Source organism: Vipera berus (assembly GCF_964194415.1).
Source record: "Vipera berus genome assembly, chromosome: 3".
In the NCBI taxonomy this organism is placed as follows: domain Eukaryota; kingdom Metazoa; phylum Chordata; class Lepidosauria; order Squamata; family Viperidae; genus Vipera; species Vipera berus.
The window spans coordinates 34426202-34443130 of record NC_138204.1 but is presented as its reverse complement, the minus strand read 5'-3'; the positions used below and the strand labels follow the sequence as shown (position 1 = coordinate 34443130).

The 16929-nt window shown below is 39.8% G+C and overlaps 1 protein-coding gene across 1 annotated transcript in view; it reads right to left on the bottom strand.

Moving 5' to 3' along the window:
• Positions 1–13442, bottom strand: part of UQCC1 (ubiquinol-cytochrome c reductase complex assembly factor 1) — a 29698-nt gene extending 16256 nt beyond the window's left edge. The window contains exons 1-6 of the mRNA XM_081322614.1: positions 13202–13442; positions 9827–9928; positions 9055–9156; positions 6947–7048; positions 4901–4973; positions 2698–2755 (exon numbers count right to left, since the gene is read on the bottom strand). Coding sequence (XP_081178740.1) covers positions 2698–2755; positions 4901–4973; positions 6947–7048; positions 9055–9156; positions 9827–9928; positions 13202–13225 — 461 coding nt within the window. The 5' untranslated portion in view covers positions 13226–13442. The remainder of the gene's footprint in view (positions 1–2697; positions 2756–4900; positions 4974–6946; positions 7049–9054; positions 9157–9826; positions 9929–13201) is intronic.
• Between the last annotated feature and the right edge of the window lie 3487 nt (positions 13443–16929).

Genomic DNA, 16929 nt, shown 5'->3' with positions numbered 1-16929 from the left:
TGAAATTTTCTTTACCCATTTATTAATTTCTTAAATGAAGGTCCCGCTGCATTATCATAGAGTTTAGAAACCAGAGTATACTTGCTTTACCCATTTTCCCAAATTCATACTTCATAATTTACATAGCTTCTCAATTCATAAACAAAAATTTTATCATTTGCTCTAATACTGTTTCTCTCCTTATACCTGACAAATCAATCATTGCTGCATATATCAATGTATTTTCTTTTCATACATTAGCCAACCCCTTTCTTCAGTGAATTCCAGGCAATCCTGAAACTGAAGCCCTGGGCAGACCTAGGTAGCAATGCTACTAAGGTTGAAACTGGACTACGTGGCATGTGTTACTAACTTCCTTCCATCACTCCTCACTATCAGCCATGCTTCCTGGGAATCTAGGGAGTTAACTGGTAAAGGACATTTTTCTTAAAGCTAAAGTTGTATGCATCGCCAAAATTATTTTGATTCTGATAAATATAATACTGTATGGCATAACATGAAATACTGATTTTTTTTCTAAAACAAGTACAGATTTTTAATTCACATATTCTTATGCTTCCTTCATTATAATAAGGATATCATGTTGCCAGTGGTGGGATTCAGCCGGTTCGCACCAGTTTGGCAGAACTGATACCTAATTTTTTGTTGAGTTCGGCGAACTGGTTAGGATCATCTGTCGGTGTAGAAACTTAAAAAAATGGGAAACGTCATCTAGGGAAAGATACACTACTCTGGATTCCTTGTAACATTCTGGGAATGTCACAAGATAAACTACCTCTGCTTTTCAACAGTGATACAAGTAAAATTTGACCAGATTTCCTCCAGAGGAGGTTAGGAGTTTCTCTTGGGGATGGTGGCATCTTCAGCCATGCAGTGAGACCCGGAGCCACCCGTGTTGAATGTTCTGATCCAATTCCCTTTGTTCCCGCTTTGTACTGGATTCAATCCCACACTGCCCCTCTGTAAAACTTAGAACACTTGTAGACAATGCCACACCTCTTTATGCAGGGAAGGCACACACCTAAACACCATCCCCATGAAAGGACCTCCAGAGCCGCCACGGCCCACCCCCTCCCCCTCCTCCGCAGGCTGCCCCTGAGCTTGGTCCACCAGGAGGAGGTTTCCACGGGAAAGGATCCAGCCCTTCGAAGCTGAGCCAGTGCTGTGCTTCTGAGAGGAGGTGGGGGCCGAAGCTATGTAGTGGGGGCAGGATGTGCCCATGGATGCTGGAGGGGGCTCTACACCGCCGCAGTTCCCCTCCCCATCTCCCCTTTAGGTGGGGGCCAGAGCGCCAGTAGGAGAAGGAGAGGAGGCGCCACAGCAATTCGGAGCAGCTGCCTCAACTGGACATCTCTACCTCCCACTCCTATCCCTTGGCCAGGGCGCCTTTTTTCTTTTCCTCAGCCATAGTGTCCTTGGTCCCATTGCTCCCTCGATATTACCCATTCTCCACCTTCTGCTACCATTGCATCTGCCCCCTCTTCCTCTTCTCGAGGAGCCTTTAATGGCTCGGACTCTCCAGTGAATGCCACCCGATGTTTACACCGCCAGTAGCTGCCACAACAAGCAAAAAAGCCCAAGAGGAGTGCTGTGTATGGTGAGGGGGTGCAAGACTTAGGAACAGATGCTTCATTTCTCTAGTTTCTCGATTGGTGCATACAGAAAAGGGGGTGAGGCCACCAAGTATTAGCTGGGGTTGTAGCAGACAACTGGTTGTTAAATTATTTGAATCCCACCACTGCATGTTGCTTACTTTAACCTATCATCTGTTCTTAACTCATTTTTCAAAACAAAATAAATTGCAGCGACTTTGCTGTTGCCCACCTTGAAAAATATGAGAATAATCAAGGCATTATTTTTACAAAAAGGTTCATACTAATGTTCACTAACTTGAGAACTGGTATTGCTAACCTACATAAGAGGTAATTTTAAGTAAACTAGAGAATTGAATTTATATGTTTATGAAAACAGAAAAGAATAGGAATATTCTTTTCAAAAGTCACAACAGTTTTTTTATGGTAGCATATTACACTTAAGGTTTTCATTAAATATATTTAAAAATAAACATAAGCATTTTTTCCAGAAGTACATACCAAAAACATTTATAAATGTAAAACAATTTACATCTAGTGTAATTAGTTTCTAAAAAGGCAAACCACTGGAAAATAATGATTCCTTCCTTTACATCATTATTCTATCACTCTGATCTTCTCAAGCACCTAACTTTAGATGAAAATTAGGTTTGTCTATTTATTTTCCTTGGATGGTTATTTAACTAATGAAGGAAAAAATCACTTTGAGGTGTTAAAATATTCCACATGAAACCAATTTGGCACTCACGTAATCTGTAGGTAGGTTTTAGAGGGAAAACTGTAAATGTCAGTGCTATAATTTCTTAAAGGCTTCTGACAACTAGTAAGTCAAGTCACCACAAGTTCTCACAATTCAAAGAACATTTACATAAATGTGAGCTTTTCCTAAAAAGAAATAAATAAAAGACCTTTCCATTCAGGCTGAATGAAGCTTTTAAAAGAAAGATTTCAAACTAGTAGAGTGAAGAAACTATTAGAAATAGCATGTTGAACTGTTTTTTTTAAAAAAATCTGGCATACATTTAACATGGTTTAGCCAAGTGATAAATTCCTTTTTCTCGATACAAAAGTTGTAGTAAATGTAATTGTAAAGAGCTTTACTTACCAGACATGAAGCTGTACTATTAAAAACCAAGAGTTGAAAGTGTCAGGGATCTGTAATTCTTAAAAATGAATGTGGTGAGTGCAAATGTATTTTACTACTTAAAACATTTAAAAAGATACACTAATTGGCCTGCATACACATCTACTCTGCACATACAAGGAGGAAAAAAGTCTTTATATATGTATGCACATACCTAAGGTAATTCTTTTTCCTAATAATAATAACAATAATAACAATAATAACATAACAATAATAACAATAACAATAACAATAACAATAATAATAATAATAATAATAATAATAATAATAATAATAATAATAATAGAGTTGGAAGGGACCTTGGAAGTCATCTAGTCCAACCCCCTGCTCAGGCAGGAAACCATATACCATTTCAGACAAATGGCTGTCCAGTCTCTTCTTAAAAACTTCCAATGTTGGAGCATTCACAACTTCTGGAGGCAGGTTGTTCCACTGATTAATTGTTTTAACTGTCAGGAAATTTCTCCTTTTCTCCTTAGTTCTAGGTTGCTTCCCTCTTTGATTAGTTTCTATCCATTGCTGCTTGTCCTGCCTTCAGGTGCTTTGGAGAATAGCCTGACTCCCTCTTCTTTGTGGTAGCCCCTGAGATATTGGAACCCTGCTATCATGTCACCCCTCATCCTTCTCTTCACTAGACTAGACATACCCAATTCCAGCAACCGTTTATGTTTTAGCCTCCAGTCCCCTAATCATCTTTGTTGCTCTTCTCTGTACTCTTTCTAGAATCTCAACATCTTTTTTACATCGTGGTGACCAAAACTGGATGCAGTATTCCAACTGTGGCCTTACCAAGGCATTATAAAGTGGTATTATTAACACTTCACCTAATCTTGATTCTATCCCTCTGTTAATGCAGCCTAGCACTGTGTTGGCTTTTTTGGCAGCTGCTTGTATTTAAGTGATTCTCCACTAGGACTCCGAGATCTCTCTCACAGTTGCTACTTTTGAGCAAGGTACCACCTATACCTGTGGTGGCGAACCTATGGCACGCGCACCACAGGTGGCACCCAGAGCCCTCTCTGTGGGCACACGCGCCATCACCCCAGTCCTAGGCCTTCAGCTTTACGCCTCCGCCACCGTGTGCAAAAAAAAAAAGGTTCAATCAATCAATTTCAACTTCTTGCAAAGCTGGAATTGATTTATTGAACTTTTTAGTCCCACCCTGCCTGCTGTTACCACCGCAGCCACGACTACCCAATCGGCCATGCCCACCCAATCAGCCATACCCACCCGGCACCTGACAATACTTAAGTGGGTTTTGGGTGGCAGTTTGGGCACTCAATCTCTAAAAGGTTTGCCATCGCTGACCTATACTGTATCTGCGCATTTGGTTTTTCTTGCCTAAATGTAGAACCTTACTTTTTTCACCACTGAATTTCATTTTATTAGATAGCGCCCAATGTTCCAATCTGTCAAGATCCTTCTGTATCTTAAGCCTATCTTCTGGAGTGTTGGCTATTCCTGCCAGCTTGGTGTCGTCTGCAAATTTGATGAGTTCCCCATCTATCCCCTCATCCAAATCATTGATGAAGATGTTGAAGAGCATTGGGCCCAGAACAGAGCCCTGGGGCACCTCACTACATACTTCCCTCCACATAGATGCAGTTCCATTAAGGACCACAGGCTGAGTACGGCCAGTCAGCCAGCTACAAATCCATCTGGTGGTGATGCTGTCTAGCCCATATTTTTCTATCTTATCAAGCAGTAGGTTGCAGTCTACTTTATCAAATGCCTTACTGAAGACCAAGTAAATTATATCCACAGCATTCCTCTATGTAAGCCTATAAAACCTGAGAGAAGCTGCAGGAGATCAGAGCTTTAGAGGAATTGGTGTTGGTGATAGTGGTGGTGGTAGTGATAATGATGGATAAAATTATCCATGTATATTAACAGGGTGAGTCAGTATTTTAATATTTGATAATAGGGAATATGTTGGGCTCTGCAATTTGTCCTTTGATAAACTAGTACTTTGTGACAAACCACATGATAGATTTTAAGCAATGTGGTATAAAAACAATTTTTGTGCATATCATATAATTATCATAAAATCACTGGGCATTACTTAACATAGGTATTCAAAGTCAACAATCTTTCTAGGCTGTAAGCTATCCTATTTCTATCACAATCACAGGACAGCAAGAAGAGAGAAGGATGAAGAACTTACCGTTAAAGAATTCTTCATAGTCTATTTTATCCACGCAACATGTATACATGCGTAGTGCTGCTATTCTAATTTTCTGAAGAGAAAAAACAATTATATTATTTCTATTTTTCACTAAAGAATCTTCTGCAAAAATACACAAATGTTCCTCTTTATTTTGAGATATTCACATTTATATATCATTTATTATTAGCTAAATGTGAATTATTTATTAAACCAATTTATAAAGCTGCCCATCTGACAAACAGCAAAAGGGCAGCATACAAAATAAAAACCAAATTAAAAGGATTGTTGCATCACAACATATTAAATTAGTTACATAATTTCATTTAACAATATTCAGCTTAGAATAACTTAATTAGAAATACTTCATTTCCACTAACATATGCTTTCAAATCTATTTAATCTCTAAGATATTTAGCTTCACAGTCTAAACTGAATTTAGGAGAATTTTTAATAATTAACACTGGGTTATAAAGCATTATCAATTCCATGCCATTATATCAACAGACCAGGCAAGGAAATTCATAATGCATTTGCGTAATTGTATTTAGAATTCATTCATTCAAGCTTATATTTTTTTCTATTTCAAAGATGCCAATTCTTCATTGATACCATTATCACAAAAGTAGAAGGGTCATTTAGTTATAAATGGGCTAAAGGGCCACCTTAACCTCAGTACAAGAATCCAAACTGAAATATTACTTAATTGGAATGTGCTTTCCTGTAACTTCAGAGCATTATTCTTTATCCTGTAGCCCAAGGCTAGATCAATCAAGGACTGTGTAGTGAATCCTGCAGTGGGCATATATTGGACTTGCTAATCTCCTAAATTCCTTCCAGCTCTATGATTCAATGGTAGTAAACATTCTTAGCTTTATCTGAAACATCCTGTCAGGTACTTAAAAAATGGTGTAATCTTCTCAAGAAACAATAAGGTATGCTTAGCCTTTCCTAAAACATCTTAAAATAAACCATGATGAGATGGTCATATAAAAGTACCCTATTGCTCATGTATCTGTAATCTGTGATTACAGATATTGCTAGGTAAATTGGAAATTTTATTATGCAGCATCAACACATAGGTACACAGAAATTTAAAAAACAACTTTTAAATAAAAAATATGGATGATGCTACCTAAAAATGCATTCCAACTATTTCTGGGGAAAACTGTAACAAAACATTACCACTGTATTTGAGTTTAACTCTACTCATTAATTAATCACATCCTCTTTTTAACACTCCTTTAATAAACAAACAATTGAGTAGATCTTAGTAATAAAAACATCACTTCTTTTCAATGCTTTTTGCAGAGTTGGTTGAGCATTTGGTTTTTTTAAAAAAATTTAATTTAGAATGTCCTTTATTTTACTTGGGGTCTTTACTTTTAAAAATAAATTTCCTTATATAATAACTTGCTGGGTTACAAGAAAAGAGAGATGCAAAGTACTAATATGACATGTATTCCAATTACACCATAATCATTCCAAGCACCGAATGATCATGTTTTATACTCTTCTGAGCATCTGCTTCAGTTTCAGAACTTACAGTTGAAACAGCCCATTTCAAATTCAAAACAATCATAACACATTTATAATGTATACTACACTATCATTAACATAGCAAGGTTTATATAATTCTTTTAATCGATTTTAAGTTTTGTAATTGTTGTATCTGTTTTTAAAAAAAACCTTGTGAACCGCCCTGAGTCCTACGGGAGAAGGGCGGTATATAAATTGAATAAATAAAATAAATAAATAAATAATAAATAAAAGGCACTCAAGGATCGCTCAAGGGATAGAAAAGAATAAAAACATTAACTCAATCCATACGATGTTGTGTCACTATTAGACATGCAGAAAATATTCAGCCAAAATCAGCATTTTGATCTTCAAGTATAATAGCTGCAGTCCTATAATAGGATTATTTTATAAAATACAGTCATCACTTCTCTGGACTAGGAATTTGGTATTCCAGCAAAATTTAGACCGAATATAAGTAACGAGTTTATAAAGAAGAGGATCAAACTTAAGAAGAAAAATATTTACCCATTTTCTATATTTTAGTGGTCCTGTAAATCCCATAGCTTCTATTATTTTTGTGAAAGTGCCTACTTTCTCTTCAGATGGCTGAGCAGAACTTCTAAAAATCTATAATAAAAACAAAAAGTTGTAAAACTCACATTTTGATTCATAAATTTTCAGTGGCAGTTCTGAATTGATAGAATTTTTTCACATTTTCCCCCCAGACTATTTTTGTAAAAATGAAGCAAAAAGATACTTTCTATCTACCGGTATATGTTGAATCCAATTGATGTAGATCCCAGAGAGGTACCATCTGTGTTAATTTCATTTATACCTCTTTACTGCACAAGCCAAATCCCAATTAGCTAAGAAATAAATTGAAACTGGCACAAGTAAATAGTACCCATCATTCTTTATTCCACACTCCACAGAGCAGACATTTTGCTTTTGATGTATGACTTAACATAAATTGATATTCTTTGAGAAAAAAAGAGAGAGGTACCAATACTTTTGGCCATGTCTATACCTCAATATAGAAGCAATGTACTAAAATGGATAAAAAATGTTTGTCATATTTCTCTTCTCCACCAAAAACTATGTACAGATAGTACTCTACTTATGATCATAATTGAGCCCAAAATTTATGTTAAGCGAAACATTTGTTAAGTGAATTTTGCCCCATTTTGTGATCTTTCTTGCCACAGTTGTTAAGTGAATCTAGCTTCCTCATTGACTGTGTTTGTCAGAAGTTGGCAAAAGTAGATCACATGACCCCAGGACACCGCAACCATCATAAATATGAACCAGTTGCCAAGCATCTGAATTTTGATCGCATGACCACAGGGATGCTGCAATGGTGATAAGTGTGAAAAACGGTCATAAGCCACTTTTTTCAATGTTATTGTAACTTCAAACGGTCATTAAATGAATGGTTGTAAGTTAGACTACCAGTATCATTTAAAATTTCACATTAAATAAAGGAAACAGTTTGTTTATAACTTCACAAGATGCATTTCTAAATACTTCTGGATTATTAAAGTTATCTAGATCATACTTTCTCACTGTATTAATGAAAGAATTTATTTAAAAAGTAGGTGGCTTATAAAACTCCACATTTCCAATAGCAGTTCTGCTATTACTGATGGGAAGGTAGAGAATTTATATTTTCTTCCTGGGTTTTGTAGATTACCCCAATCTAGAGACTCAGAATGGTGTTAAACAGATTTTTAAAAAATCAAGTACCATTGAGTAAAAAAGAATCTCCCTAAGTGGAAGCCACAAAACATTTAAGTTTAATGGAAAAATAAATGTGTGTGATGTAAATTGGTGTAGGTGTTGTTTGTCCACATGTTGCTGAGTCATGGTATGGTTTCAGACTATTTGATTGGCTGGTTGTTGTTGCTGGGCCATACTCCTTGGTGTCTAAGTATAGTCTGTGTGATGCAAATGGTGTTTGCTCATTTGGTTGCCTCTGAGTCATGGTCTGGTTTCAGGTTGTTTGGTTGGCTGGCTGGTCTCATTTCTTGTGGAGGGCTGTGATTTTTGTTGCTGTGCGGTGGGGTGCCTGTTTGTTCATTTTTAAATGCTGCCTTCGGAATTGCAGTTGCAGTAGTTCTTTTGTTCTCAGTGGTTGGTAGAATGGGTTGGTGTCAATGTGCCTGTTTATTGACTTGTTGGTGGAGAACCAGGTTTCTCTTTCTCTCCTTGATTTCACTTGGGTTTACAACTATGGAAATGAAACATGTGCAACCAAATCGCCAAGCTTGGTGATCAAACCAACAGCCCAACTATGAACCCAAGCTACGAATATTCAAACACATTTCATCCCTGACTCTGTCTATACTGCTGCTTTTCATCTTTATAGAAATCCAGATGCCTCTGTTTCTAGAATGAGCAAACACTGCTCAACCAGAATCAGAAATATTGCATGAACAGCCCTTACAGTTTCCTTATGAAGATCCAACAAATAGGGGAAACCCCCTTGAAAATTATGCTGCTATATAGGTAGCTTCTATTATTAGGTACACTTCTCCTACACAAATCCAGAAATCTCCAGATCCAATAAGACCACAAGCATAGCCCAGTGTATTCGAACAGCATAATTGTAATGGAAAACTTAGCTTTGTCTCGACCTTTGTGTGATGAAATGTTCTGTTTGGTTGTTTTATGGTCCTGATACTTTGTATTAAATCACAGCAAACTTTGGTTAACTGAAACTGGCCATTGTTGTGTCTCTGATAAAAGAACAAAAAGAAAAGGGCATAAGTATGCAAAAAATAATGCAGAAGAGAAATATTGTTAGCTTAAGAGATAACATAAGCCTGAAAGTTACATACTGGAGTCAACCAATAAAAGTTGAGATCAGGAAGGTCTATGAAGCCTTAAAATCTATACAAGTGAGCCATTACTAGAAATATATATTGAATACGAAACAAACCCTCAGTAGGCTCACAGAAACATTATCTTTTACCTTGTTATCCAAAATTATATTATCTCCACTTCCAATTGACTAAAATTCTCATTTTTTTTAAATTGAAGCCTCTCTAACTCCTACATTTCATCTTAATTCCTATTAATATATCCTTTCCTAACCACTGTAACATATACTTTTTTAGTTTTATGCAATACTGTCACATGGTTCAGTTGTTTAGCTTATAATAAAGAACAATGTTCTGCAAAGCATAGCAGATAAAACTGGTCTTCAGGAATGATAAAGGCAAACAGAGTAAGTTACGTCAGGTTCAAATTATTCAGCAGATTAAAGGTATAGAAAGTACTTCTTTCAACATTCCCACAAAATTCCCACACAGTATAGTAGTTCCCATTCTTGCAGCTGTACCTGTAAAAACATGTTATCCAACAATTTCCATGGAGAATTCTGCCCCATTATGGTTGAACTCCTACCTGGAGAGAAGCATGAAGCAACCTGCCCCACTGCTGTTGAGCTAATGTTGGTATCAATCCGTTGCATAATGAAATCCAATGAGGTTCTCTAGTACAGTGTATCTAGAAAAGGAAAATAAAAAAGAATGTATATCAATGGTCATTCATTTGGAACAGAATTTAAATTCAATACATAGCATACAGCTTAGTATAAAATATAAATGTACTGGTCTTTTGAAGATTCTGAATTTCCTGAGTATACCATATGAATTTTCAAGATATTTAATTACAATTCAAAGTGACAAATTATTAGTCAGATTTGTATTCTAGTAACTTTTCAGGGTATGGTTAATATTTTTAGTTTGTGGGCTTTGGGCATGCATTTACCTCTTGAATCTCAGAAAAAAACATGTCATCTTTTTAATGGAATAGCATGCATTGATACATGACAGTAATTATATATTCTGCACTAATATCCATTTACATTAAGTAGAGATATACATGTATTCTATTGTAGTACTGATATGTGCCTAAGTCATCCTGGAATATCCTCTCAACAAATTATACCCTAAAAGGAACACTCATTATACATTCATAGTACTATTAACACTCATAGTAATTTCATAAAATTATAATTTATAGTTTATAAATTATTCAACAGGTTTTCAATAGATGTATAACAGTTGGTAAATTAAGAACATTTCTAATTTCTATTCTAGAAATGCCACTGAACTTGGCTCTTATCTGTATTCTATAATGTATTATATTTTATAGTGCTATAAAACAATTTGTGAAAAACTATTACAGTATGAGAAAATTAAAATGAAGTATATACTAACTAGTATAATTAAAATGCTATATCACCATTAATAGTGATAATCAAAACAACCCTCCAACATACAGCTTCCATGTAAAAGCATCTTTAAGGATGCAATATCAATTACAACCAGCTACAGCTTGAGCCAGAATATCTCACAATATAAAGCTAAACATAGTCATAATTCCAGTGGAAAGATAAACAGTCACAATACTGAATATGAAAAGACTTACTTCCATTAACTGCAGTATTAGGAAAAGTATAGAGAAGCATTTGGATACAACAGATATTAACTGAGGCAATTATAACTGGATCTAAGTGATTTACTTTAATAAAATTGTTCTTTGCCTTTAGACTGTGTCATGGCACATCTCACTCACTAATAGATAATAATAATAATAATAATAATAATAATAATAATAATAATAATAATAATAATAATAATAATAATAAAGTTGGAAGGGACCTTGGAGGTCATCTAGTCCAACCCCCTGCTCAGGCAGGAAACCTTATACCATTTCAGGCAAATGGCTGTCCAGTCTCTTCTTAAAAACTTCCAGTGTTGGAGCATTCACCACCTCTGGAGGCAGGTTGTTCCACTGGTTAATTGTTCTAACTGTCAGGAAGTTTCTCCTTAGTTCTAGGTTGCTTCTCTCCTTGACTAGTTTCCATCCGTTGCTTCTTGTCCTGCTTTCAGGTGCTTTGGAGAATAGCTTGATTCCCTCCTCTTTGTGGTAGCCCCTGAGATATTGGAACACTGCTATCATGTCACCCCTCCCCCTTCTCTTCATTAAACTACACATACCCAATTCCAGCAACCGTTCCCGATATGTTTTAGCCTCCAGCCCCGTAATCATCTTTGTTGCTCTTCTCTGTACCCTTTCTAGAGTCTTGACATCTTTTTTTACATCGTGGTGACCAAAACTGGATGCAGTATTCCAGGTGTGGCCTTACCAAAGCATTGTAAAGTGGTATTAGTACTTCACTTGATCTTGATTCTATCCCTCTGTTAATGCAGCCTAGCACTGTGTTGGCTTTTTTGGCAGCTGCAGCACACTGCTGGCTCATATTGAAGTGATTGTCTACTAAGACTCCGAGATCCCTCTCACAGTTACTACTATTGAGCAAGGTACCACCTATACTATACCTATGCATTTGATTTTTCCTGCCTAAATGTAGAACCTTACTTTAAACTTACTAGGTATTTATACTACATATACTGTAATATACCTGCCTTGCAAAAGAAAGATTAATGTTCATATTTCTTCTAACCTTTTAATGATTATAGTTACTACAAGAAGGTCCAAGCAACCTAGAACTAAGGAGAAATTTCCTGACAGTTAGAACAATCAATCAGTGGAACACCTTGCCTTCAGAAGTTGTGAATACTCCATCACTGGAAGTTTTTAAGAAGAGACTGGACAACTACTTGTCTGAAATGGTGTAGGCAGGGTTTCCTCCCTGAGTAGGGGATTAGACTAGAAGACACCTCCAATGTCCTTTCCAACTCTGTTATTCTGTTTTAATTTTTGTATTTTGTTTTTTAATATGTATTGCCCTGTTCACCGCCCTGAGTCCTTCGGGAGAAGGGCGGTATACAAATAAAATTAATAAATAAATAATAAATAATAAATAAATATATATGCAGGCACTATTGAGCAACTAACAGGCAAACGGGAGAATCAACGCAAAAGTGCTTACAGGAACATACAGACCTGAAAAGAGTAATGGGAGTGCCAAACGAATGAAAAAATCTCCATTGACATTTCCAAACAAAAACGATCAATGCTCATCAGTATGACAGAGGTATAGACTTAAGTGTGTTAATTTTTATGACAATTAATGTTCAGCTCAAAAGTTCTTGCCTTGAGAAGGAGGGTGGGGATGGATCTCTTTAGCCTACCAACTAAACCTCGTGAAGGTTATGAAATCCTCCTCCTCCTTTTCCTCCTCCGCAAAGGTTATTTCATAGCCACAGGACTCCCACGGGGACCCCCCCCCCACACACACACACAGTTCTGAGAACTCCGGGGATCACACTTAGACAAGCAGCCCCCTTCTCTGCTCCGACTCGCAGCTTTCCCACCATCGGGGGTAGGCAACCTCGGCTCTTTTATGACTCATGGACTTCAACTCCCAGAATTCCTGAGCCAGCCAAGCTGGCTCAGGAATTCTGGGAGTTGAAGTCCATGAGTCATAAAAGAGCCGAGGTTGCCTACCCCTGCCCACCATGAAAACGATCCCTACGGCAGTGTTTCCCAACCTTAGGAACTTGAAGATGCGTGGACTTCAACTCCCAGAATTCCCCAGCCAGCATAGCTGGCTGGGGAATTCTGGGAGTTGAAGTCCACGCATCTTCAAGTTCCTAAGGTTGGGAAACGCTGCCCTACGGTGTGGACTTGCCATTCATATATCAGGTTCTCGCTCTCGACCGAGCAACAAAGGCAAACAGAGCAGCCCAGGCAGCAACCCCGCCAGGGAAGCCTCCGAACATCGGGCCATCCGTTCCTCAGGAGCAGCGAGCCGGCCAAGTTTGACGAAAGGAGCCTCTCACAAACAGGTCACGCACCCCGACTCACCACGACTTTCACCAGCGCCGCCATCTCCCTCGCGGGACGCGCTTCCGTTTCCGCGGAACCTCCAAGTTCTTCCGTTTCTCCGCCGGGCAAAGCGAGAAAGGCGCGTTCTGGGGGGGACGGTCCTAGACAATGGCGCGATGGAAGCGCGTTGCCGCGGCGATTCTTCTAGAACGGCTTCCTCCGCCCGAGCCCTGAGGGGAGCTGAGCTAACAATCGCCGCGCTCTCCTCAGCCACCTGGAGGCCATCTGGGCGAGGAAGATAGTTGTAGCGCTCCTTGCATTTCTGTGCGGACGTGGTTTCCTATCCCTAGTTATCCTAGATCAGCTTGCCGATGCCTGCGGGTGTAAATCGTGCCCCCTCCCCCGCCCTTCGAGATCGTGGGGGGGGGGAGGGAAAGAAGAAACGGGAAGGGGGTTATTCTAATGTGCCTTGTGCCATGTGCTGTTCTGGCTTGAAGCCGCCAGGAGGAAAAGAGGATTCCTGAAAGAATGTGTAGAATACTATAATAATAATAATAATAATAATAATAATAATAATAATAATAATAATAATAATAATAATAATAATAATAATAATAATAATAATAATAATAATAATAATAATAATGATAATAATAAAGTTGGAAGGGACCTTGGAGGTCATCTAGTCCAACCCCCTGCTCAGGCAGGAAAAGTTATACCAGACATGTCAAACACAAGGCCCGGGGGGCCGGATCTGGCCCGCGAAGCCATCCTGGAAACAGTGAGGGGACGGCCCCCACTGCCTTGGCCCTGGCCCAGAGACCCTCCTTCTGCCAGAGATCCTCAGATCTGTCCCACTCCTGCCCAGGCCCCCATAGGCACCCTTGGTGCGAACGATGTAGAGATGACCATGCCCACCCAGTAGGCCATACACACTCTAACCACGCCCACCCAGTAGGCCACGCCTACCCGCAATGCTGATGCGGCCCTCAATGAAATTGAGTTTGACACCCCTGCCTTATACCATTTCAGGCAAATGGCTGTCCAGTCTCTTCTTAAAAACCTCCAGTGTTGGAGCATTCACCACCTCTGGAGGCAGGTTGTTCCACTGGTTAATTGTTCTAACTGTCAGGAAGTTTCTCCTTAGTTCTAGGTTGCTTCTCTCCTTGACTAGTTTCCATCCGTTGCTTCTTGTCCTGCTTTCAGGTGCTTTGGAGAATAGCTTGACTCCCTCTTCTTTGTGGCAGCCCCTGAGATATTGGAACACTGCTATCATGTCACCCCTCACCCTTCTCTTCATTAAACTACACATACCCAATTCCAGCAACCGTTCCCTATATGTTTTATTTTGGTTACGAGCCTAATAATGAATAAGTCTGCCCTGGATGCAATGAAGCAAGCCCTGACGCCTTTTAGATGGGTCATTGTTTAACCTGGTCCTAGTTTGGTTTTCTTGAGAACGTTGGGTTTTGATCTTCCATCTTCGCTTCAGTCTGAGGCTGCTGCAAAAGGTCAAGGAATAAATGGAGTGAAGAAAAAGTGGGGAAATTCTAAATGGAGTCAAGATCTACGCAGAAGATTGCTAGAATAGGCACACCTGCTGCTGATGTAACTATTCTAAACATCCAATGTACACAACAGTTTGTTTAGTGACCATTTGAAGCTACAGCGCCACTGAAAAAAGTGACATGACCGTTTTTCTCACCACCATTGCAACATCTCCATGGTAGTGATCAAAATTAGGATGTTTGGCAACTGACTCATATTTATGACGGTTGCAGTGTCCTGGGGTCAGGTGATCATCTTTTGCAACCTTCTGACAAGCAAAGTCAATGGGGAAGCCAGATTCACTTAGCAACCATGTTACTAACTTAACAACACTGATTCACTTAACTGCTGCAAGAAAGGTCGCAAAATGAAAAATCACTTATCTCACTTAGCAACAGAAACTTTGGGTTCAATTGTGGTCATAAGTCAAGGATTACCTATAAAAGAAAGGCTGCATCACATGTTATTTTTCGTGTTGCAGGAACTTCCTGAGCCCAAGCCTAGAAGTATGGGCTTGTGGGAGTTATATTCTAGCACAGGTGGAATATGTCAGGTTGGAAATAATTGCTGCATATTCTTAGTTAAGAATAAATTTTCATTTAATGAGGCTTACTTTCAAAAGAATCTCCCTGTAGTACTGTGTCCATTAATGAGTTGAAAGGAAGCCAGGTTTCCTTCTCATACTAACTTGTGGTTTTTAACCATGATTTGTGGAATATAATTAGTTTCACGTACCATGCTGTCATAAACTATGATTTACAAGCCATAATGACTGAGTTCACATGCTAACCCAACACCAGATAACTTAGTGAGATGTATATCTCAAGCTGTGGTACAAAGCAAAATGAATCCATATTTGTCATACTGTCATGTGTCTTCCAAATCAAATAGTTTATTTTGAGCAGATGTGATCTTTCCCATTTTTTTCTGAATCAGTTTTGCAATTTCCATGTTTGGGAGGACATAAACGGAGCTCATGCTGGTTCTAATACTGTATTGTCACAGTGTTGTGACTAGAGTCTTTTTCTCATGTATTACAGTGGTGTGTGCATGCCCACGTGGGTTAGAACTTGCAGGTAATATTGCAGGAAGGTAATATTGATATCTTCCAAATATAAAACCAAAAGACAGGTAATTCTTTTTGTTTTTTTCAGTGAGCACATAGGTTGTATTTGTATTGTATTTTGCTTAAATGTGGTTAGTTGTGTCATAGCGAATTTTATATAAGGAGCAGCTGTATCTCCAGCCTGTCGCCAGCCAGCTGGGTGCACCAAGCTCGGGCCTCGGGGAGATGGAGGCCGAAGGGGAGCAAGAGCTGCGGCTGCCCGGCTCCTTTGCCTGAGGACGCGTGTGGGGAGAGGCACTGCCTGGCTCAGTAAGCCGCGGTCCACCCACAGAAGATGGAGGAGGGCTGGCCACGGATGGGCACAGCGTTGCCCATGGGGGAAAGTTGACCAGCCCCAGTCTGGAGGGGGTGGGAGAGGCCAAGGGAGCCCAAAGGGAGGCATCCCGGCGCGCCTGGGTGGCCGGTGATGGGTTGGAGAGCGCCGGATGGCAGCAGCTGCCTGGGACGAGTGATAGGTGGGGTGGGCATTCCTGATGTCCGCAGGGGAAGAAGTGGTGAGGTCGCTCCATGCCCAGCCCAGTCCAGGCATGGCAAGTGAGGCAGCAGCCCCATGTGTGTCCCTGAGCGCGAGCGTGCCCCCGCCCTGCCAGGCAAGCAGAGCCATGGGATCTGTGGCAGAAGAATGCAGGTGGGCAGCGGAAGGCATGAGGAGCCCCGATCCCAGCACAGCCCCTCCTCACTCTCCTCCCCCCCTCGGAAAAGCTGTGGGGCTCAGGAGCCTCCCCCCATGCCCCGCCACCCGTCCCAGGGAAGAAAACCATCGGAAAACACTTCTGTTTTAACTTTTTTTCCTTGTCGCTTTTTGGAGTTTTTATCCTGCTTTCGTGAGACAGCAGCATTTGGGAGGGGGTGTAGCTGCCCCCTTCCCCTCCAAGCCATCAGCTGAGCAAGACACCCTCCTGCCCACTGCCCCACTCACCAGAGACCCCCTGGATCTCCCCCAACCCTTTCTGGCTCCCACAGGAATCTCTCCCCAGGAGCAACATCGAGCTGGCCACGCCTACCCTGGCCATGCCCACCCAGTCTGCCATGACCACTCTAGCCATGCCCACCCAGCGGGCCATGATTCAAACGGAGAATTGTCCAAAGGCAA